The sequence below is a fragment of the Callorhinchus milii genome, unplaced genomic scaffold (assembly GCF_018977255.1).
Source record: "Callorhinchus milii isolate IMCB2004 unplaced genomic scaffold, IMCB_Cmil_1.0 Scaffold30, whole genome shotgun sequence".
Lineage (NCBI taxonomy): Eukaryota > Metazoa > Chordata > Chondrichthyes > Chimaeriformes > Callorhinchidae > Callorhinchus > Callorhinchus milii.
This window is the reverse complement of record NW_024704771.1, coordinates 2,595,211-2,619,539: the sequence shown is the minus strand read 5'-3', so window position 1 is coordinate 2,619,539 and position 24,329 is coordinate 2,595,211. Positions and strand designations below refer to the sequence as shown.

The window sequence follows — 24,329 nt, the reverse complement described above, 5'->3', positions numbered from 1 at the left end:
GAATGATGTTGGCCTTATCCCACCCCACAAAAGGAGTCCTGAAGCTCAGTGGTTGGAGTACTTGCCTCACCCGCAAGAGACCTGGGTTTGATTCCCCTCAGGGCAAGTTTCCATACTCCATACTGGTTACCCAGCAGTAAGTAGGAACCTGGTTGTTCGTCAATTGACGGATCGTTTTCCAGGGTTAATAATTCCTTAAAAAATAATAATAATAAATTGGTCACTTCAATCTATGATTGTGTGTAGGACAATGCTGTGGCTGCTGTGTTTTGCCCACAAAATACACAGTCCATTCACTTTCCAGTATATCCTGAAATGCTTTGAGACATCTCAAAGATGCACCTGGCTTAAACTGAATTAACTGTTCATCGTTAGATCTGTATGGACCTCATCAAGTCTTACCGCTCCCCCCTCGCCTTCACTGAATCATTGTTCTACAATCTTGGGGGTCAAGGACAACCGCAGGGTCCTCCTCATCACCAACTAGCTCCATCGCACACCCTCTCATGCCTCTCCCATCCTCATCTCCAATGCCAACTGCGAGGTGATGCTGGATGTCCTCGAGGGGATCTGCTCAGCTGCCTCTGCCCTTCTATCAACTATCCCCTCTACATCTCCCCTCTCACCCCAGCTCCAACCCATCCCTCCCTCCACACCTTCTAACCTGTCTCTCACTTCTCTTACACCACCACTATAACCCACATGAAACTGACAACCTGCACCCTCGACCCCATCTCTACCCCTCTCCTACTTCCCAGATCCATCTCCTTGCCCATCTAACTCACAATCACCATAAACTTCTCCCTTTCCATTGGTACCCTTCCCACCCCTTTAAAAACCACCATTATCAGTCCTATCCTTAAAAAAACCTCCCTTGACTCATTCCTACTCTCAAACTACTGACCAATCTCCAACCTCCCTTTCCTCTCCAAGACCCTGGGATGAGTTGTTGCTTCCCAGCTTCACAACGTCCTTCCTGCCATTCCGTTTACAAACCCCTCCAATCAGACTTTGCATGCTGTCCGCAGCACAGAAACAGCGCTGGTCAAAGTGACAAATGACATTCTGTCCAGCTGCAGCCAGAGCTCCATCTGTCTGCTCGTCCTCCTTAACCTCTCTGCTGAATTTGACAATGTTGATCACTCTATCCTCATCCACTGCCTATCCTCTCACCTCAAACTTCATGGCCGTGACCTTGACAGAATGTCTGTCAGACATCAAGTCCTGGATGAGGGCTAACTTTCTTCAGTTGAACATCAACAAGACTGAGGCTCTCCTGATTGGCTTCCCCTCCACCCATCATTGCCTCCACTCCTCAGGCGCTGACAGCATCACCATGCATGGATGCACACTCACCTTATTAAGCCAGTCTGGAACCTTGACATCTTGTTTGACCCTCAAATTTCCTTTCTATCTCACATTCATGCCATGACCTGCATAACCTGCTCTGTCTTCCCCTACCTCTGCAACATTGCCCAACTTCACCACTGTGTCACACCACAAGCATACACCCTCATACGCACATTCATAACATCGAGGTTTGACCATGCAAACTCCTTGCTTGTTAGCCTCCCAAACTCCTCCCTCCATAGGCTGCTGATCATCTAGAAATCTGCAGCCTTGTCCTCTCCCACACCTGGCTCCGTGATCCTATCACCTCCATCCTCACCTGACTCCATTGGGCTCCCATCACACAGAGGATATAGTTCAAGAACCTGGTCCTCATCTTCAAAGTCATCTATGGTCTTTCCCCCGCCTACCTCTGCAAACTTCTAACCCCTTACTATCCTGCCGGCTCCGCTCAACAGGCTCCAGCCTACTTTACATCCCCCGCATCCCCTGCCCCACAATTGGTGGGGCCCTCTGCCAATCTGACCACATCCTCTGGATCTCCATCCTGCAGTCCCTCCGCCTGTCCCCTCCCTTTCCTCCTTCAAGACCCATCTCAAGATCCTCCTCTTCGATTATGATTTTGATCACCCTGCTTCCCACCCTGCCTGCCACTGTCCCCAATCCCGATCCCCAGCTCGGTTCTGAAACTGAGACTGTCCAGCGCCTCGGGACATCCTCCTGACGTGAAAGGCACTATACAAATGTCATTTTATTGTTGTTGTCATTGTTTTTGTTGTTGATAAGGCGCTATATCATTTGCAAGTATTATTATAATTATTATCCAATCTCATCCCTCCAGAACATAATGTTGGGCTTCATCCCCCAACTCAAAGGTGAGAGCACTCCTGACTGAGTCAGATTGACACCTATTTTTCACTGTCGACCACCACTATGGAAACACAACTATCAAGAGATAGGTTTGGATGAAGAAGGTTCTTTGACCAATCTGATCTCAGCATTCTAGAAACACCATGTGGGAAAAGAAAAACTTCTTGGTATCTTGTTTTATCCTCTATATGGAATAATATTTCTTGCATTTGATATAGCGCCTTGTCACATCTTTGAGATGTCTCAAAGCATTTCACAGACTATACTGCAAAGTGAACTGACTGTATATTTTGTGAAAAAGCAGCAGAAAATCACATAAAGCAGTGTCCCACCAACAGTCGTAGGAGGATAGGAACACAGGAACAGGCCATTCAACCCTTCCAGCCTGTTCTGTACCTAAACAAATCCTTTCAATTCCAATTATTTTTTAAATTAGCACCAAATAAGGAACCGATTTACATAAACCTACCTTCTCTCCTGTGACAGCCTATAATTTAGCTGCTCACATTGTAACCACACCCACACAGGGAGATTATCATGTAACCCAAACTCTCCACACTTCACAACAGACAAGAAGCTGAACACAGACAGATAGTGAGGAGGAGAATGGACTATAGAGGTTTAGATGAACCTCTCCTCCCAATGCCTTCCTTGGTAATTGTCAGGTCCCTGTGCTCTCAACAGGACCTTACACGTGTTCGCGATCAACTGAACCCGATCAATCATGTGGAGGTGAAATACTCAGAACTCAGTTCAGCTGAATTAGAGCCGTGGTGTTTGTTGCAGTGCTGGATGTGGTGTTGGTGTTTGCTGGTGTGCAGCGTGCGGTGCGTCTGGTGGTGTGTGAGGTTCATGGGGCAATGTCTATGCCTCAGATTCCACTGGCTGTTCAGCCGCTATTGCGGGTTTAGATACATTGATCTTAACAGCTGGATGAAACAAGAAGCTCGGAAGTGTAGCTCATTCCTGGGCAGTTTGTGGCAAAAGAAACTGTATGTGTTCCACCACTCAGCTCTGCAAGGAAGAATGAATATCACAGATGTCTACGATTCTTTGTACGACTATATTCTAAGATACATGTCATGGAGAGTCGGTAAGTGCAATGTCAATCTGAGGGGGTCCTCACTCAAAGCTCTATTTCCGTAAACAATTTCTGCTGTATATCGGCCACAAGATATATAGTCAATTCACTTTACAGTATTCTTTATGAAGTGCTTTGAGACATCTCGAAGACGTGATAAGGCGCTATATCAAATGCAAGGATTATTATTGTTATTATGACAGCAAAAACTTTGATTTACACAGCACTCTTTCATCTGGGTAACATATTGGAGCACTTAACAGTGACAATGTCTCACACTGAGCTGAGGAGAAGGAAGTGAGGGGGGGAAGGGGTGACTGTAGGCTCGATCGAAGAAGAAAGCCTTCAGGTGGGATTTCAAGATGAGCAAGAAGGAGTGTGGGGGAGGAGGGATTGATAAAGTTAAGGGGTGAGAGATTTTGGGGTATAGTAGCTGAGAGCACAGACACTGATGGTGGAGGGACTGAGGACAAGCAGGAGACCGGAGCGAGGTGAGTAAAAGGAGCAGTTAGAGGAGTGGGGTGTGAACAGATTAGAGAGGTGCCATGGCCTGATGTGATCTGTATTTGAGTGCACTGGTCTTCAAATCAATTACAATAGCAACTGGGAGTCAGTGCAGTCTGGCGAGCAATGGAGCAACTGAGGTGTAGGGTTTTGTACGGACGAAGATAGAGGAGGTAGAGTTTTGAATTAGTTGTATTTTATTAATCTGTGTTAGAATCTGCTGGTACGATTCTCGTTTATGTTGTCGGTCTGGCTCAGTGCGACAGCACTCTCCTCTAAGTCAGAAGGTTGGGGGTTCTAACCTGATGCTATTCCAAAAGAGCTGGGAGTTTTTCTATCCCAGTCTCCCAACGGAGAATCAGGGAAATAAGATCAGTCCCTCACTTCACAGCTGTTTGTTAGATATTGTTGAGAAAAATTGGCTGCCAACTTTGTCTACAAAACAAACAGTCACTTCTCTTTATAGTAAATTCTGTGAAGTGCATCGGGATGTCCTTCTGATATGAAAGGTACCAATGTAAGGATTACTATTACGATATTATTATAGTTTAAACAATTCTATAGAGGTAGTTTTTAGAGGCTTTCAGTGATGGGTCAGCCAAACCTCTATGGAATAAAATAACTAGTTTCTGTAGGAGGCTGATATTTTTCTCCCCAAGTACTGTGTTAAGCCATTTCTGAATAACAGTCCCAGTTTCACCTTTGATTATACAAACTATGTTTGTCTTATATTGCCACATTCATCAATTGTAGATTGATATGTTTCCTAATCTTCTAGTTCTTTATTTGTTATGTTGCAATCACTCGAGATAGCCAAATCTATAATACTACATCTACAGCCTACTGTATTTTACAATAATCAAGATTACTGTTCTATATCTATGTACTTGTGAAACCCAGATTAGTGTGATTTTATTTTTCAATGTCACTTTTATTATTTATTATTATTTTACAGGTCGGAAATCTATCATTTTCATTGTGGATAATGTACAGGACGGCAAAACTGCACAGAACAACATCAAAGTTGAACAGCCAACCTTAAGCCAATGTTGCAATAACATTTTCATCTTCCAGAACACTGAGGAGAATGGATGGAACCAACTCGAAGATCACAGATTAAAGAAATATCTCCAAGCATACTTCAACACCATTGAAGTAGCCAACGTGGAGTGAAGGCCAAATGGAGCTCTCAATGTTTGGCCTGCGACAGTCAGTGAACACCAGAAGCAATCTTATTCTGGTTTCAGTTTCTCTGCTATGAGCTTTGTTTTCCAATGTCTTTTATTATCAGAATACCAGTAGTGCCATAGCTCTGAGATGCCGTCAGGAGTGGTGGACACTATATAAATCCAACTTGTTGTTGATGTTGTTGTAGCTGTGACTGATTTCCATTGCTATTCTGGATGAACAATCAGCTCAAATAGCTGCTTTTTACTGTAGAAAGATTCTCCTGTCCATGATTAATCTGTGAGGGCCAAAGGTAATAAAATTTCTGTATTTTTCTACAAACACAGTCACAACACTTTATAATAAAATTCTATGCAACACTTTTATGATGTTTGTGCAGTGAGATGAAGCCCTGATCCTAACAAGGTGATAGGGTGACAACTATGACAAAGTGATGCTATTACAGTGGAATTAAACTGGCTCCTCGGCCCACTTTACACTCGGATCAATGGCCTCCATTGCTAAGTCTGTGGTTTTGTACCTGATGTACTATAATAATAATAATAATAATAATCCTTGCATTTGATATAGTGCTTTTCACGTCGAGAGGACGTCCCAAAGCGCTTCACAGAACACACTGTAAAGTGAATTGACTGTATATTTGTGGGCGAACGCGGCAGCCAATGGCGCACAGCAATGTCCCACAAACAGTCGTAGATTGAAAATGACCAATTTATTATTGTTTTTGGTTTTGGAGGGATTATTATTAGGTGTGTGGAGTAAGGAAACTTGCCCAAGGTTTCTAAATGTACAGATAATAAACCTCTTTAATAATAATAATAATAATAATAATCCTTGCATTTGATATAGCGCTTTTCACGTCGGGAGGACGTCCCAAAGCCCTTCACAGAACACACTGTAAAGTGAATTAATGTGGAGCCCAGTCTTAATGATGCCTTTTCTATTCACCACCTCTCCGTCCTCCTAATTTATCTTTGTCCACCACCACCCTCTCTGGCTCTTGGTCCAACAAAGCATGAGCTCACAGTCTTCTCTCCCTCCTGGGCCCTCTCACGGCCTCCCTCTGCTCCAGCCTGGGCATCTTCTGCCAAGATGTCCAACTGCCACCATGACTGCCCCAACCTCCATTTTCACAAACCAGCCCCAGCCCCTGGAAGTGAAGCTCTCCTCTCTTCATTCACGTTCCCATCCTTCCTGTCAATCTTCTCCTCCTCCCCACACACCACTTTGCATCCTGCAAACTCCTCTGTTTTCTGTCCACTCTGCATCATCTGTCGAAATGACAACCCTACCCAAGTAAGGCCTTGCTGTCCACCAATTCATTGTTGATGAATAATTCACAATTACTGTCTCTACCATTCCGTCCGCTACCCCCTCCCCATCTTCCCCACCCACCTCGGCTCCTACCCATCCTCCCTCCATACTTTTGAACCTATCTCCCACTCCTCTATCGATAATATCACCACTATAACACACATGAAACCAACCAACTGCTCTCTTGATCTCTTGCCTACACCTCTCTTTACCTCCCAGCTCACCTCTTGCCCCTCTACTCGCCAACATCATTAACCTCTCCCTGTCCACTGGTACTGTTCCCACCCCATTAAAAGCCACCATCATCACTTCTGACCTTTAAAAACCATCCTTGGACCCATCTCTACTCCCTAACTACTGCCCCATCTCCAACCTCCCTTTCCTCTCCAAGGTCCTGGAATGAGTTGTTGCTTCCTAGTCTCACTCCTACCACTCTCGCTATTCCCTTCACAAACGCCTCCAATCAGGTTTCCTTGCCACCCACAGCACAGAAACAGCTCTGGTCAAAGTGACAAATGACATTATGGCCAGGGCTCCCTCTGCCTCCTCATCCTCCTTGACCTCTCTGCTGCCTTCGACACCGTCGACCACTCTATCCTCATCCTCCGCCTCTCCTCTCACCTCAACCTCCACGGCTCTGTCCTTGACTGGTTCCAATGGTACCTCTCACACCACCTCCACTTCATCTCCTCAACACCTTCTGCTCTAGCGTCTGGAACATCTCTGTGCGGCATTCCTCAGGGCTCTGTCCTTGATCCCCTCCTCTTCAATATCTATATGCTCCCTCTTAGTGACATCATCTATATATTTAATTATTTGTGGTTGGATGTTTGAAATGGTAAAGTTCACACTAGCTGTAATGTGAGTGTGGTAGCAGCCGATTGCATCTCTACTTCAAATTTACTGTTAAAATAAAAAGATCTGATTTTCCATACTAAAGAAAGAGCTGCTCCATCGGGACCCTTTTTAAGGGACCCTAGAGATACATTCGCTTTCATGTTCTTCTTGTATATTTCTCTCTAGTTTGCAAAAAGAAAGGTTTAGTCATTGGTTGTTTATTAATAATAATAGCAGGTAAACTGGCTGGGAAGGTACAGCAAATGGACCACTGACTTTGTTAGCACTTACTGTCTCTATATAAAAATTCAAAAGAAATTCAGAAAGTCCTGTGGAGTCCTGTAGCTCAGTGGTTAGAGCTCTCGCTTTGCAAGCGAGAGATCTGAGTTCAATTCCAGGCAGAGGGCGAAACCTTGGGCAAGTTTCCTTACTCCACACAGAGCCTAATAATAATCCCTCCAAAACAAAAAACAATAATAAATTGGTCATTTTCAATCTACGACTGTTTGTGGGACATTGCTGTGCGCAATTGGCTGCCGCGTTCACCCACAAATATACAGTCAATTCACTTTACAGTCTATTCTGTGAAGCGCTTTGGGACGTCCTCCTGACGTGAAAAGCGCTATATCAAATGCAAGGATTATTATTATTATTATTATCTGCAGACATGGTGTCAACTTCCACATGTATGTGGATGACACCAAACTCTACTTCTCTGCCTCTACTTTGACTCCGGGACCACTGCTTTCCTGACAGAATGTCTTTTGGACATCGAGTCCTGGATGAGAGCTAATCTTAAAATTAGAAGCCATTTGAAGTGAAATTAGGAGGCAGTTTTTCACCCAAAATGGTAAAGGAAATTTGGAAGTCTCTCCCACAAAACAACAACAAAATGACATTTGTAAAGTGCCTTCCATGTCTGTAGAACGTCCCAGGGTGCTAAGTAGTCAGGGAAAAGGCAATGGATGCTGGATCCATTCACAACTTAAAAACGGAGGTGTATAGATATTAGATCAGATTATTAAATGATACAGGGCAAGGGCAGCAAACTGGATTTGAGGTATGGATCAGCCATGTTCTTATAGAATGGCAGAATAGGCTTGAGGGACTGTATGGCCTATTCCTGTTTCTATATTTCTATGTTTCTAAATTACTGCAAATGTCATTACGTTTTCAGAGGGTGTCCAGCCGTGGATGAAGTTACATGGACCCAGTAGACAATGAGTTTGTTGTCGGATTCTCATTTGTATCTGACTAGGATCAGACAAATCCCAATCTGTATCAATGGGTATAATTCCAAGATGGAGGATTATTTCTGGGTTGAAGAGGTTCCCAGTGGCTCCAGAATCACTGGTCTCTTCCATCGTCTAACACACTCCAGGGTCACAGGATCCAGGCTGGTATTATACTCCTGTACCACTCCTCCATATAAGCTGCTCACCCTCTCTGGCTCAGCCTAGCTCAGGCTGCACTGCTCAGACCCCCACTCTAAACAGATAATTCTCCTTCTGCCTATGTACCTGGGACCACTTGCTTCCCCTTTGCTGTCTCAGGGTAGGAAGACCTCCCTATTCTGCCACCCACTGTTTCCTCGTCCTCGTCCTCATGGCCTTCCATGGCCTCGCCCTTCTCTGTCTCTTTGACCTGCTGATCCAACATCAATCTGTCCATTCATTCCACTCAACAAGCTGTAGCCTTCGCCACATTGCCCCCCCCCCCCCCCCCCCCCGGCCCATTCCACCATTAGCAGTCAGGCCTACAGCCTCTCTACCCCCATCCTTTCAAACTCCATCATCCAGTCACCTTGCCTCATCCATCCCTTGCATCCTTGAAGGTGCGTCTCTTTTTGGAATGAGCCATTGGCCACCCTCCTACCCTCCCTGCACTCCACCTTCTGTAATCCTGAACACCAAATTCCTGACTGTCCAGTACCATAGGATATCCTCCCAATATGAAAGGCGCTGTACAAATGTAATTTTGTGTTGTATTGTATTATTTGGTCAGGTTCCCATCCCTTCTGCAGGCAAAGCCCACCCTAGCTTTCTTTCACTTTCACACTCCCAGAGTATCAGAGACTCAACTTTCCATTGAGTGCACAAGAAATGGAGAATTGCCAAGGAAGATATTAATAGGAGAGGTCCACCCTGTAGTCCATTCTCCTGCTCACTGCCTGTCTACCTGTGTTCAGTTCTTGTCTGTTAATAATAATAATCCTTGCATTTGATATAGCGCTTTTCACGTCTTCCAGACATCCCAAAGCGCTTCACAGAATATACTGTAAAGTGAATTGACTGCATATTTTTGGGCGAACGCGGCAGCCAATTGCGCACAGCAATGTCCCACAATCAGTCGTAGATTGAAAATGACCAATTTATTATTGTTTTTTTTGGGAGGGATTATCATTAGGTGTGTGGAGTAAGGAAACTTGCCCAAGGTTTCGCCCTCTGTCTGGAATTGAACTCAGGCCTCTCACTTGCAAAGCGAGTGCTCTAACCACTGAGCTACAGGACTCCACAGTTGTGAAGTGTGCGAGCTTTTGGGTTACACAATATCTCACTGCTGTGTGGCTTTGATTACAATGTGAGCGGGAAGCACTTGGCTTGTCACAGCAAGAGAAAAATTGGGAGAAACTGTGGGTCAGTAACCAGGGGATATATATTTAATACAATTGTCAAAATGACCAGAGGGGAGATGAGGAGAATTTTTTGTACCCTGAGTTGTTATGATCTGGAATGCACTGCCCGAAAGGTTGGTGGAAGCAGATTTAATTGTGACTTTCAGAAGGTAATTGGATAGGTATTTGAAAAAGAAAAAATTGCAGATCAATGAGAGGTACTAGCTGGATAGCTTTTTCATAGATCTGTCAAAGGCACGATGGGCCGACTCTTCTCCTTCTGTCCAGGAAGATTCTATGATTGATGAAGGTGGCCAGCAATTTACAATTTTCCGAGAAGGATAAGGAAAATAAGTAGACATCAGTGAGACCGTGTTTTCATGTTAAAGAGGTTTATTATCTATACATTTAAAAATGACATCATGTACAAAACCTCCATGTACAAACCCTAACAAAACGTCTCAATTAGCAATGGAAGCCATTGATCTGAGTATAAAGTGAGAGGAGAGCCAGATTAACTCCACTGGAATATCCTCACTTTACCATCCTTGTTTCAGCACCAGCACCTTTTCACATTGCGCATATCTATCTCAAATTAGTTCACAGGATTTTATAATGTAGTGACTGTGCATTTGCTGGAAAATAAAGAAATGTTATTGTATAATAAGAGTATTCCTTGCATTTGATTTAGTGCCTTATCCTGTTTTCAAGGCATCTCAAAGTGTTTCACAGAATATACTGTAAAGTGAATTAACTGTATATTTTGTTGTCGAAACACGGGAGCCAATTGCATACAGCAGTGTCCCATAAACAGTCGTGGATTGAATTGACCAATTCATTATTATTAGTTTTGAAGGAAATATTACCACATTACCAATTGACTAACAATTGGGTTCCTACTCACTCTTAGGTAAACAGAGGCATCTGGAGTAAGGAAACTTGTCCAACATTTTGCCCTGCCGGGAATCAAACCCAAGTGTCTTGCTTGTGAGTCCTCTAACCACTGAGCTACAAGATTCCACAAATTCTCTTTATTTGCCTATAAATACCCTGTCACTGCTATTCTGATAATCAAATAAATTGTGAAACACAGGTCATGCTTAGAGAAATGAAACTAGAATAGGCCAACTAGGAGCACACTGAAATATCATTTTAGCTTTTATTCCACACTGGTCAATTCACCAGTATTGAAGTATGTTTGGAGAAATATCTTTAATTTGTGATTTTCCTGTTGGTTCCATCTATTCTCCTCAGTTTTCTGGAAGACAAAAACACTTTCGCAACATTGGCTTAAAGTTGGCTGTTCAACTTTGATGTTGTTCTGTGCAGTTTTGCCGTCCTGCACGTCGTCCACAATGAAAATGATAGATTCCTTTCCTGTAAATAATAATAATAATCTTCAATTTATAACAAATTATGTCAGGTGGACATGCAAAATTCCTTCACAGCGTTTACTGTGAAGTATAGAATTGTGTATTTCATTGGTCAATGCAGTGTGAAGTGAGTGACTGGCTTTATTTGGAATCTCTTGGCCGAGGCAAAGGAAGGAGAAATTCCCTTTGATTTTTGTATAGCGGCTGTGGATTGTTCATGACCTCCTGAACAGCACAGACGGGACCTTGTTTTCATGTCTCGTCTGAAGGATGGCACCTTTGGCAATCGAACATCCACCCCCAGCGCTGCATTGGGGCATCAGTTTACACTATGCAATTCCACGTCCAGACACAAGACTTGAACCCACAACCTTCTGACTCGGAGGCGAGAGCGCTACCACTGAGCCAGGCTAACAACATAAAGCAGAACCCTATGGTCAGATACTAACACAACTAACACTGTTAAACACTCCAAGACACTACCCCGATTGACAGGTTTTGAGTAAAGGCAAACTATTGCTATTAATTGATATGGAGCAGTGAGGACACACACACATAGATTTGTTTTGCACCTACCGGCTTTGTGTGACATGTACTTTAGGATATTGTTGTAAAGGGAATCATAGACATTTGTCAAATTCATTCTTCCTTGCAGAACTGAATGGTGGAACACATACAGAGTCTTGTACCTTTTGAAGCCCAGGAAGTTTTGAACTTCTCGGATCACTGGTTTCTCAAGAAGCAGGTACGTAAGTCCACAACAGCCTGCATACAGCCAGTGGAACCCCAGGTCTGTGAGTCCAAGCCATAAGATCCCGAAGCAGATATATCGCCGCACAAATTTCAAATATCGCCATCCAGTCCACATCCAGCATTTCCTCAAAAAGGACGGCTCTAACTCAGCTGAACTAAGTTCGGAATATTTCACTGCCACATGATCGATCAGATTCAGTTGATCGAAAACACGTGTAAGTTCCCGTTGAGAACACAGGGATCTGACAACTGCCAAGAAAAGCATTGGGAGGAGAGGTTAACGAAAACCTCTGTAGTCTATTTTTCTCACTGCCTGCCTGCCTGCCTGTACTCAGCTTCTTGTCTGCTGTGAAATGCACCAGCATTTGGATTACAAGGAATCTCCCTGCTTGTGTGGGTGTGGTTACAATGTGAGCAGGCAGGATATGGCTTAGCACAGCGAGGTTTATGGCAGTTGTTTCCTTATTTGGTGCTAACAGTCAAGTCCTTGAGCCAGGCAGGTCCACAGTATTCCAGGGCACTGCTGATTGACAGCACTGCCCAGCCGGGCTCATCAGCCAGATGTGGAAGGGCACACCAGTCACTGGGGGCAGGAGATCATCCCACTCAGCTCCTGTAAACCTGCAAGCCAAAGCCCTAATGGGTAGGGCTTGCCAGACAGTGGTAACAGTGACAAGCTTTGCGGTTTTAGCTGGTTAAACTGCAGGGATTACCACATTCTGGGATACCCAAGCCTTGGCTCTTGCTGACTTGCAACTAATTTTTACTGGAATTAGGTAAGTAGGATGCATCACTCCAGGAAAAGAGAAACTTCTTGTAAATCAATGTGAATATTTTATGTCAATATAACTAATAGTGGAGGTCTGTCACAGTGTAACTGAGGGAGACTTACATGTATTGGGTAAGTGAATTTCTCTGTTGATTTGACCGTAAAAGTAAATGACTGTAAATATCCTTATCAGAGGGTAGTTTTCCAGACCGTTTCTTATATTTCAGAACATCTCCAACCTCACCCCTCCACCACTGAAACCTTTTCTTACCTGTAGAATCCAATTCTCAACTATGTTCCTCTAGTTTCTCCTGCTCCACCCTCCATAAGTTCCAGCCCTGCAGGCCATTTCCTCAATCACACCAGGTTCTGTTGAAATACCTGGATTTTAATTTAATTCCGTTTTCTATTTTGCTCATCGCATTATCTGACAAGAGTCTATGGTGTTGGATTTTTAAGCCTCAGCAGTTAACACTTACAATGGGGACATCACTGCTTATCCTTTGTGAAGGATGCAATATAAATGCAACTCATTGCCTTTCTACTTAAGAAATTTTATTTCATCTCGGCAAATGGTTTCTCCTCCCGCACTGACCCGGTCACCTCCTGGCTACCCCACAGCTCCATTCTTGGACCTCTTCTTTACCTTATCTAGTATGCTCCCTCTGGGAGAAGTAATCTGAAGACACATTGTAAACTTCCACAACAACAACAACAACAAGATTACATAGATTACATAGCACCTTTCAAGTCGGGAGGACGTCCCAAGGCACTGGACAGAGTACAGCATTTCAGACCCGAACTGGGGTCAGGGGAGGGAAAAGGGGGTGGGGGGAAAGGGGGTGGCCGATGGCATGGTCGAAGAGGAGGGTCTTGAGGCTGGACTTGAAGGAGGCCAATGAGTGGGCGAGGCGGAGTGACTGGAGGATTGAATTCCAGTGGTTGGGGTCAGAGTGACTGAAAGCTCTCCCACCAATGAGGCGGGTGGGTCGGGGGACGTGGAGCAGGCCAGAGACAGCTGAGCGGAGGGAACGGGTGGATTAGTAGGGGTTTAGGAGGTCGCAGAGGTAGGGTGGGGCAAGGCCATGGAGGACTTTGTAGGTGAGGACCAGGATCTTGAACTGGATCCTCTGAAGGATAGGGAGTCAGTGGAGTCAGGCGAGAATAGGGGAGATGGGGTCATGGAGTTTGGTGTGGGAGAGGACACGGGTTGCCGAGTTCTGGATTATCTGCAGCCTGTGGCGGGAGGAGTTGGGAAGGTCGTTAAGCAGGGCATTTGCATAGTCGAGCCTGGAGGCGATGAAAGCATGAACAAGAGTTTCAGCGGCCTGAGGGGTGAGGTAGTGGTGGAGGCGGGCGATGTTACGGAGATAAGTGAAGGCAGAGCAGGTCATGGCTTGGATGTGGGGGAGAAAAGACAGTTGAACAAACAACTAGGTTCCTGACTGGCTTGGTGAGTTGTAGTGTGCAACCATGGAGGTTGATATTGCCAGAACCTGAGGTGCTGAGGCGCTGGTGTGAGCTAATCAGGAGGGCCTCGGTCTTGTTCACATTTTACTGCAGGAAATTTGCCTCATCCAGGACTTGATGTCCAACCGTCAGTCTGTCAGGACAGCAGTGATCCTGGAGTTGAGGGTGGAGGCAGAAAGATAGAGTTGGGTGTCATTCGCATACATATAGAAGTTGACCCCATGTCTTGGATGATGTCACCAAGGGGAAACATGTAGCTATTAAAGAGGAGAGGGCCAAGGACAGAGTCCTGGGGGACGCCAGATGTGACAGTGCGGGGCTGGAGGAGAAACCATTAGAGGCAACAAAGTGGAGACTGTGAGAGAGATAGGAATCGAACCAGGCAAGGGCAGGTCCGCGAAGATTGAGTAAAGCGGAGAGGCAGTGTATGAGGATGGAGTGGTGGACAATGTCGAAGGCAGCAGAGAAGTCGAGGAAGACAAGGAGGCAGAGGGAGCCCTGATCACAGATGTTCAGAAGGTCATTAGTGACTTTGAACAGGGCTGTTTCCATGCTGTGGCAATGCAGAAGCCGGATTGGAGGGTTTCAAAGAGAGAATGGCGAGAGAGAAAGGAGTGGAGCTGGGAACGCAACGACTCATTCCAGGACCTTGGAGAGGAATGGGAGGTTAGAGATGGGGTGGTAGCTGGAGAGGAGGGATGGATCCAGGGAAGGTTTTTCCAAGATGGGGGTGATGACATTCCGCAGATGACACATAAATCTACTTTGCTTCCTACAGTACCAATCCATGTCCGCCGATGTTCTATCAGCTTCTGTGCCCTGAAACTCTGGAACACTCTCCCTCTGCCTTGACCCCTCTCTCCCCTTTGTCAAATCCCACCTAAAATGGGAGGACACTATGTAAGTGCAAGTTGTTTGTGACTTATGTAACCCCCAAACTTCCTGTTTGACTTAGTTATTGCAATGATTGAAGAGTAACAGCAACAGAAATTTGGCAAACCCATTAAACATTGTAGTCCAATTACATTCTGTTGTATAAATGATATTTAAAGTGAGGGCAGAAGAGAAACTCAGCAACAGCCTGGAAGTTGATTGCAGCACTGAGAACATCAGAGACAGATACATCGTGAGTACTGCCTTTTCTTTACCAAGGTAGGAAACATTGATTTTGGAATCTCTACGGTGCTTATATTATATGGGACCCTGAAGCCATAACCTTTTGATTCAGAAGGATGAGTGTTGCAGATAACTGATATTTATCCAGCGCATTTGATGTGAAATTAAGCAAAGCAAAGTTCCTTACAGGATACAATTGAATTGAAGTTAAAGTGAAGGTTGTTACAATAATCCTTGGATTTCATAAAATAATAATAATAATAATAATAATAATCCTTGCATTTGAAATACGCTTTTCACGTCGGGAGGACGTCCCAAAGCTATATAGTGCCTAATATAGTGCCTAATCACAACGTTGAGACATCTCAGAGCTTTGCAGGATTGCTTGTGTGTTTTGTAGATGAAGCTCAGCTGAGCACAACAATATACCACAAACAGCCGTGGAGTGGGGTGATCATTTTTGTTTATTTTGGAGGATGTGTTGGCCAGCCAATGGTGTGTTCCAAAATCTTAAGATATCCTGCTGATGTGAAAGAGGCTATACAAATGTAATTTGTTGTTGTGTCAGCTTAGCTCAGTGGGTAGCACTCTAAATCAGAAAGTTGTGGGTTCAAGTCCCACATCGGGACGTGGAACTCACATTGTTTAAGAGGATGGTCCAATACAGCGCAATACAATGTTAGAGTTGCTGTCTTTCGGATGAGAAGGACAGCAATTGGGACGTCCTCCCGACGTGAAAGGCGCTCAATAAATGGAATCTTGTTGTTGTTGTTGTTGTTGAGATATTAAACTGCTCGTTCAAGTGGACCTAAAGAGATTAAAGATTCGAAAAGGGTAATAAGTTTCTCTCTCCTGGCGTCCTCGTCGACAAGCCTCCAATAAAATTGTTTACTCACACGATTGCTGTTTGTGGGTTGTTACTACTCTCTTTACCTAAATAACAGTTACTACACTTACACTATATCCCGTGAAGCACTGTAGGATAACCTTCAGGTGTGAAAGGTGTTAATAATTCTTGTATTTGATATAGTGCCTTATTGGATCTTCGAAATGTCTCAAAGTCCTTCACAAAATATACTGTAAACTGAGTTGACTATATATTTTGTGGGCAAAAACAAATGTTCATAGATTCATAAAATGTTACGGCACAGAAGGAGGCCATTTGGCCCATCGAGTCTGTGCGGCTGTTTGACAGAGCGTCACTTTCACTAACCCCAATCACCAGCTTTCTCCCCATAACCCTGCAAACCTGCCTTCCCCAGATACCTATCCAGTTCTCTCTTAAAAGCTGTTATGGAATCGGACTTCACTGCCCTTTCAGGCAGATCATTCCAAATTCGAACAAGTCGCTGAGTAAAAACATTTCTTCTAACCTCTCCTCTGCTTCTTTTGGTAGATATCTTAAGACTGTGACCACAGGAAACCTACCAGCGGAAACAGCTTTTCCCTATCTCGCCTGTCAAAACCTTTCATGATCTTGAAGATGTCTATCAGGTCCCCGCGTAACCTTCGCTGCTCTAATGGGAAAGGTCCTAACTTCTCCAGCCTGTCCGCATAGCTAAGGTTCCCCATTCCTGGTATCATTCTCGTGAATCTCCTCTGCACCCTTTCCAGTGCCTTAATGTCCTTCGTGAAGTAAGGTGCACAGAACAGGACGCAGTACTCCAGCTGAGGCCTAACCAGTGTTTTGTACAGATTAACCATAACCCCTACTCTTATACTCTATGCCCTACTAGTAAAGCTCAGTACACCAAATGCCTTTTTTACTGCCTTATCTACCTGCCCCGCTACCTTTAATGATTCGCTTACTACAACGCCCAGATCTCTCTGTACGTTCACCCCGCTTAAGATTGAGCTACCAAGTCTATATTGCCTCCTATCATTTTTCCTACCTAAGTGTATCACCTCACACTTACCCACATTGAAATCCATCTGCCACATGTCAGCCCATTCCACCATGTTCTACTAAGTGGTCAGATTGTTATTATTAACAATTGATCTGTTGCATTATACAGTTCCAGTTCAGTAATCATGACCCATTCTGGGTGATTAATGCTAAATTGTTTGTTTAAAATAAGAGACAGATTGTTTTTTTGGTCAATCAGGTATCTGACAAACATGGAAACCATGCTTAAGAGTCACCAAAACAGAGTTCCACATATCACCTACATATGGAAAATTCCTTGTTTATGGAATGGAGTGAACTCTCTCTATCTTTCCCACAATCAGTCCTACTTTCCATATCCTTGCAAATTTATTCCGTTTCCAGTACCTATCCAATTCTCCTTTGAAAGTTGTTGTAGAATTTATTTCCATCATCCTTTCAGAAAGTGTATTCCAGACCGTAACAACACTCCTGTTCTGACCGTAACAAAGTGAGATGTATTGGGGTGATATAAAGATAGGGACAGACTGAGATGCATAGTGACTGTGAGCCATCTGGCTCAGGAACCTGATTAGTGAGACCATCACAGATGTCGGGCTTGATTCTGACATTCCCTTGTCAAACATGTTCCTCTCAATTAAGATTCAATTACCCTTTCCTCCCTCCCTCACCAAGGAGGACAGTTACCAGTTGATCATTTGACATACAGCAAGATGTATGAGTCCTCACTAGATGGATGATAGTTACTAGGATCTATCTGCAAACTCCTCAATGGGCAGCACAGCTTAGCATGAAATGTGTGAGAGCATTGCCACCATCTTCCTGCCCACAGTTAGGCCATGCATCTCTGTGCGTTGTGCAACTATTCCACATTTGACAGTAATTATCAATAAACTAGTGAGATATTTCAATGAAATGATCTGTAAAATGTAAGTTATTTTTCTATGTCTGCAGGTCTGAGTTACAGCCCATTGTGACGATGGCCAGTGGAGGGAGTAGGACTATGGAGCTGGCATGTTTGGGCCGTCCATTCCAGTTGGGGATGTTGTATGACTGTCGCTCAGACTCTTTGATCCCAGGTAATGTCATCCCTTCCCAATTTGTGCTCTGCCTAATACAGTGCTCTTGATTTAGACACTTCCAAATACTTACCTGGAAGTGGAAACAGATTGTGTCAGGAGACTAGTGTGAACACATTGTAATAATCCTTCCATTTGATATAGCGCCTTATCACGTCTTGAGACATCTCAAAGTGCTTCACAGAATATACTGTAAAGTGAATTAACTATATATATTGTGAGTGAAACATAGGATCCCCTTCTCTGCATTACCAACCATCAGTCACTACACCCCTAGCATCTGGAGCTCCTTCTCTCTACCAATCCTTATCGAGCCCTCTGTTTCTGTTCTAAAGTGTCGCCTCAAATATTTGAACTATGCCCACCTTCCTCCTGCTGCCCCCTCCCTTACTCAATGTCTAACCGCTCCTTGTGAAGAACCCAGAGACGTTAACCAAAATAACAATATAAATGCAAGTGGTTGTCCCAAAGTGGTAGATGACCAAAACCAAACAAATATCTAACTGTAATCTAACTGACAATTTATACAGCTTAGTTTTCCTTGGTCAGCTTAAAACCAATCGTCATGCTTTAGAGTTTTCAAATCAGACTGGGATTCCACATTTGTATACCTCATACACATGGAAATTTCCTGTGTCCGAATGGAATGCGATATCTCTGCGTGTGGAAGAATGCATCATAATTACCTTCACTGTGAAATCCTATATTGTAACTAGACTTAGTTTAAACCCATTTTCCTGTAAACACTATATTTAAGTTTACATAGACGGCATCTGGTGTGAAGGGCGCTATATAAATCCAAGTCGTTGTTGTGTATATTTACCAGACCCTGTGATAATATTAGTAGTGATCTTATTCTGCAGGGGTCACACTGTGGGACTTGGACACATTGAATAATAACCTGTATGAGCATTCTAAGCACAACACAGAGTTTCACATCATTGCGTCAGACTGCATTGAGGACAAAGCCAAGGCCTTGAAGGTGATGGGGACATTGAAGGCAAGCTTGCTGAGTGGATTGGTTCAGGTGGATGGTTCTGCAAAGTTCCTTACCGACACAAAGAAATCTAAGGAACAGGCTCGAGTGACCCTCCAGTATTCCACAACAACAAAGTATAAGCAGTTGACAATGAACCACTTGGGGCGAGGGAATGTGTCATACCCCTACGTGTTTGATCAGGGCACAGCAACCCATGTGGTCACAGCAGTGCTGTACGGAGCTCAGGCATTCTTTGTGTTTGATAGACAAGTCACTTCCTCAGAGAGCCTAACAGATATTCAGGGCATTATGAATGGAGTCATTGAGGCCATCAAGAATGTTGGAATCGCGGGTGAAGGTTCCCTGAAGTTGACAGAAAATTCAAATACCCAGAAATTGACCTGCACATTTTATGGCGATTTTGCTCTTCCGAAGAATCCCACTACATTCCAAGATGCAATGAATGTTTACTCAACTCTGCCAAAACTGTTGGGGGAGGATGGAAAGCATGCGGTGCCTGTCAAAGTCTGGCTATACCCACTCAACCAGTTGGACTCAACGGCAGCTAAGCTTGTATGTGATATCAGTATAAATCTGCTCAATCGCTCACAGGCCATACTGGAGCAAATCAATGAGGTTGAGATGAAGTGCAATGATATGATGAAAGATCATGTCAGTGTTCAATTTCCAGAGATCAAACAAAAGATCCTGAGGTTCAGATCAATGTGCGAGGAGTACAAACTGGGTTTCCAGAAGGCCTTGGCCAGAGTGGTACCATCTATTCGGGGAGGTGGGGAGGAGGAAGGGAAACTGGTTGATATTCTGAAGACCATGGAACAATCACCATTCAGAAGCCAATCACTCACTCAATGGCTGGACGACAAGAACAAGGAAATGTCTGTGGTCAGTGGTTATCTCAAAAAAATGAGTAACATAAAAATGGTGAAATCATGCAATGAGTTGGTCTCGGAGACACAGGATCAGGACACAGAGTATGTGGTCTGCTTCATATTCACATCGCTGCACCAGGAAGATTTAAATCTGTTAGAAATGGCCAACCACCTTCAATGTGAAAACAATGGGCAAACCCAGCTTCAAACATCAGATCAGAAGCAATGGTTTAATTCAGGGACCGTGTCCCGTGAGATGAGGGAGCGAGCACAATTATTTCTACGATTTTATACAGCCAACAAATTGGACAAAAACATGAAGTTCATCGTTGCATCTGAGCCAGACGAGGAGCATGTTGGAGCTTCCATTTACCTGTATGAAGGAGGAGTTTTGGTGAGCCGCTGCTTCAAGCCTGCAGTTCCCTTTGTTTGTGGAATGACACATGACAGCATAACTCTGCGGTTACAGGCACCAGACCCTGGCAATTGCAAGACTGTACAGTACTGGGTGGAATACCGCAGCGCCCAGGAGGAGGAATGGAAATCTCAAAACACAGAGGTGGGATCAGACTTTTGCACCATAACTGGTTTATCTCCTTACCAGGAGTATCAGTTCCAATACAGAGCAGCATGCAGCCCACCCAGTGATAGTGTGCGTGTGACTACACTGCCCACAAGTGCCCCTGAGAATGTTTCAATGTGCCAGTTAGAGGGGTTTGATGTGGAAGTCTCCTGGGACAGTCCTGCTCAGATTGGACATGGGGTCACTATCGATCACTACAAGTTGGAGTATAGAGAAACGAGGAGCAGCATCTCCAGCCCTGAGCCAGACACATGGGAAAAGCTCAGCACAAAAGGCAGTAAAGGCAGTGAAGCTCTTTACAGGTTGAAGGGGCTGAAACCCAGCACATCCTACACACTGAGGGTGTCTGCTGTGTGTGGACAGGTGGAGAGTGCACCCAGTTACCTGGCCTCAATAACAACAGACAACAAACCAAAGCCACAGGCTCAAGGGCCTCTCATAGAAAGTACATTAATTACCGGAAGCCAAACTATTTACAAGCTCCCGTTAGGAATACAGAAGTTTGGCAAGAATAGAGAGATCATAAAATACAGCTTTGGAAGCCACTCACCCACACACAGTGTGAAGACCATCTTGCTCCTTGGAGAAAGGGAATCTGGAAAAACCAGCCTCATCGATGCCATGATCAACTACATCCTTGGTGTGGAATGGGAGGACACATTCCGTTACAAACTGACCGAGGAAGAAACAAATAGCTCCGAGGCTGAATCACCTTTAGTCATTGTCTATGAACTCAATTACCAAGAGGGATTCAAGATTCCTTTCTCAGTAACTATTGTAGATACACCGAGATTTGAGGACATAGCACAAAATAAACACATCCCTGAATACATCAGATGTTATAAGTTCTCTCATCAGATCACAGATCTCCTTTCTTCCCCAAAGGGTGTAACACAGATCGATGCCTTGTGCCTTGTTGTCCAAGCCTCCATAGTGCAATTAACATCTGAACAGGAATGTCAATTTAGTTCATTTCTTGATACATTTGGCAAAGATATTACTGAGAATGTCCGTGTGCTGGTGACCTTCGCAGATGAACAGCTTCCTCCTTGTTCTCGAGGCCATCACCCAATCTGAGTTACCGTGTCCCAAAGATGTCAATGGGCAGCCAGTTCATTTCAAATTCAACACCTCAGCCATGTTCACCCAGAGTGTAACCTCTGGAGATTCCGCGAATGGTAGCACAGGTGATGGGGAGGATGACAACTTACATAAAATGCTCTGGAAAATGGGATCTAACAGCATGAAAAGGTTATTTGTGGAGCTGAGAGAGATGACAACAAAGAATATTGAGGCGATTCTTCAGAGAGGTATGTGGAGGAGAGAAGGGTATATATGTTGTGGTGAGTGTGGTCGATGATGATCTAGGATGATCTAAGATGGGGGTGTCATTGCAGGGGTGAGGGTAGTCAATGATGTGCTCGGCTGGTCAATGTTGATGGTGGTTAATCATTTTAGTGAGTGTTGTCCGTAATCAGGTGAGGATAATGAAGGTGAAGATGGTCAGTGATCTCATCAGTGTGACTTATTTGGTATAACTGTTGCCTCTGAGTCAAGGAATTGTTTGTTCAAACCCAAAGTTTGGTGTTTCAACTCTCACAGTTGAAGCTGACACATCAATAAAGTACTGGACGTGTATGGCATTGTTGGAGGTGCCGTCGTTCAGATAAAGATGTTAAACCAAGCTCATGTTTGCCAAACCAACATTAAAGAAATGTTAAAGGGAAGGGAGGCCCTGCCGGTGTTCAGGCCAAATGAAGTTGGTTATCAATTTCATTGCTATTTGGGAGACTTTAATGAGCACAAACTGGATGTCTTGAAATACACAGTCCTGTATTTTACAGAAAATCCTGTGAAGTGATTTGAGACATCCTCACAATGTGAAAGGCGTGATATCAAAATCAAAGATTTTTATTTAAAAATTTGTCTGTGTTGCTGAGAATATTAAATACAATTATTGGGAGCTCAGTCCGGTGAGCATGGTCAAGCCCCGAGACATAAACATTCAGTAACCTGGAGTCTTGTGGCTCAGTGGTTCGTGCACACATCTCGCAAACGAGAGACCTGCATTTGATTCCCAGCAAAGCAAGACAATGAGCAAGTTTCCTTACTCCACTCACCTCTGTTTACTGAGCAGTAAGTAGGAACCTGGATGTTAGGCAATTGGCAAATCACTTTTCCAGGGGTATTGATTCCTTCAAAAAAAATAATAATTTGGCCAATCAATCCACGACTGTTTGTGGGACAATGCTGCACAATTGGTTGTCCCATTTTGCCCACAAAGTATACAGTCAAATTATGTTAGAGTGTATTCTGTGAAGTGTTTCAGACGTCTCAAAGACATGATAAGGCAAGGATAATTATTATTATTATTATTTACTCATTATCTGCATATAACCTGAGACACACAGAGCAGAAATTGAAACCTCACTGAATGAACCAATGAGATATAATGTGAACCTTTATTACACAACATGTCAACATTCATTCTCTGTTTCATCTGCAGCTTCTCTGACTCTGGATCCTAACACAGCCCATCCCTGCCTCATCCTGTCTGAGGACCGGACCCAAGTGAGATTCGCTGACAAAGAGCAGCAGGTTCCTGACACCCCAGAGAGGTTCAATCAATTGTACAGTGTCCTAGGATTTGTGGGTTTCACATCAGGGAAACATTACTGGGAGGTGGGGGTGGGGGTGGGGAACAACACATACTGGATTGTGGGGGTGGCCCGAGAGTCTGTGTCCAGGAAGAGTTTATTCACACCAGGACCTAAGACTGGAGTTGGGGTGTGGAGCTGTACAAAGGGAAGTATGAAGCTCTAACCACACCTCATACCCCACTCTCCTTGAAAACAATACCCCAGACACTGGGCGTGTACCTGGACTATCCGGGTGGTCAGTTATCGCTGTACGATGCTGACCACATGATCCATCTCCACACATTCACCCACAAGTTCATTGAGTCTCTCTATCCTTACTTCTGCACCGACTGTAAAACCGAGTCACTCACATTGATTCGCTAACAGTCTGAGGAGTGCTGACAGATGACGGACGCGAGTCCAAAATAGTTCGCTCAAAAGCAATGCTCTGAGACACCATAACTCTGAACACTGTACCCCCATCACTCCAGTTCTAGCCAGGCTCCACTGACTCCTTACTGCCGATCTGATCAATTTCAAGATTCTCATTTTGCCATCCTGCTTCATAACAGTAATTGTGAATATACATTAACGCATGTAATCAAATTAATTATTTTAATGCTATGAAATGCTTAAGATGATTAGACACCATTTGATTAATAGTTAAAAATGATGATGTAATGAGAAAAATGTCAAGATGACTTGTTTATGATTGTTGAAGATATTTTACCACAACAAATTCATCTTTTAATTAGTGTTATGTTAACGATGAGATAGTTGAAAGACTTTTGCTTGCTGTTTGTGACTTTTATCAACTGACTCCATCAAAGAATCAAGATTTGTATGATTTATAGACTTTTATAATTTTATTTACTTTGATATAGAGATTTGTCTATGCTATTGAGTTGTCTGTTGTATTGTGATATTTGAACCAACAAACTTTGTATTTCATGTTAAGTAAAGACATTTTCAAAACATAAATTGCTGAGTGTCTTTGGTTCGTCTTTTCTCGAGTCCTTTATAAAAAGTCGGCTG

The 24,329-nt window shown here is 44.0% G+C and overlaps 3 protein-coding genes across 4 annotated transcripts; 2 read left to right on the top strand and 1 right to left on the bottom strand.

Annotated features, from left to right (window-relative positions):
• Window positions 1-2,810: 2,810 nt before the first annotated feature.
• Window positions 2,811-5,129, top strand: LOC103189732. The gene is made up of 2 exons (XM_007910235.2): window positions 2,811-3,313; window positions 4,761-5,129. The coding sequence occupies exons 1-2, from the start codon at window positions 2,827-2,829 to the stop codon at window positions 4,976-4,978; spliced, it is 705 nt and encodes a 234-aa protein (XP_007908426.2). The 5' UTR covers window positions 2,811-2,826; the 3' UTR covers window positions 4,979-5,129.
• Window positions 5,130-10,917: 5,788 nt separating this feature from the next.
• On the bottom strand, window positions 10,918-12,225 carry LOC103172281. The gene is made up of 2 exons (XM_007885073.2): window positions 11,708-12,225; window positions 10,918-11,135 (listed from the first exon to the last, which is right to left on the bottom strand). Exons 1-2 carry the CDS (start codon window positions 12,147-12,149, stop codon window positions 10,918-10,920), a joined length of 660 nt encoding a protein of 219 aa, XP_007883264.1. The 5' UTR covers window positions 12,150-12,225.
• A 2,864-nt stretch (window positions 12,226-15,089) lies between these two features.
• LOC103172280 (verrucotoxin subunit beta-like) lies at window positions 15,090-21,732 on the top strand. Of its 2 annotated transcripts, none has more exons than XM_007885072.2 (3): window positions 15,090-15,275; window positions 18,079-18,203; window positions 19,067-21,732. In XM_007885072.2, the coding sequence occupies exons 1-3, from the start codon at window positions 15,163-15,165 to the stop codon at window positions 21,730-21,732; spliced, it is 2,904 nt and encodes a 967-aa protein (XP_007883263.2). In that variant the 5' UTR covers window positions 15,090-15,162. The 2 variants fall into 2 exon arrangements, with proteins under 2 accessions (XP_007883263.2, XP_042200736.1); XM_042344802.1 differs by having other exon boundaries at window positions 15,208-15,249.
• The last annotated feature ends 2,597 nt before the right edge of the window (window positions 21,733-24,329 follow it).

Excerpts from the sequence above, each read along its gene's own strand:
- LOC103172280 (XM_007885072.2), top strand. The coding sequence starts at position 15,163 with ATGATATTTAAAGTGAGGGCAGAAGAGAAACTCAGCAACAGCCTGGAA. Across the intron at positions 15,276-18,078 it reads ACTGCCTTTTCTTTACCAAG|GTCTGAGTTACAGCCCATTG; the intron begins GTAGGAAACATT and ends CTATGTCTGCAG. Across the intron at positions 18,204-19,066 it reads CTCAGACTCTTTGATCCCAG|GGGTCACACTGTGGGACTTG; the intron begins GTAATGTCATCC and ends CTTATTCTGCAG.
- LOC103189732 (XM_007910235.2), top strand. The coding sequence starts at position 2,827 with ATGGACTATAGAGGTTTAGATGAACCTCTCCTCCCAATGCCTTCCTTG. Across the intron at positions 3,314-4,760 it reads ATACATGTCATGGAGAGTCG|GTCGGAAATCTATCATTTTC; the intron begins GTAAGTGCAATG and ends ATTATTTTACAG.
- LOC103172281 (XM_007885073.2), bottom strand. The coding sequence starts at position 12,149 with ATGCTTTTCTTGGCAGTTGTCAGATCCCTGTGTTCTCAACGGGAACTT. Across the intron at positions 11,136-11,707 it reads GTACATGTCACACAAAGCCG|GAAAGGAATCTATCATTTTC; the intron begins GTAGGTGCAAAA and ends TATTATTTACAG.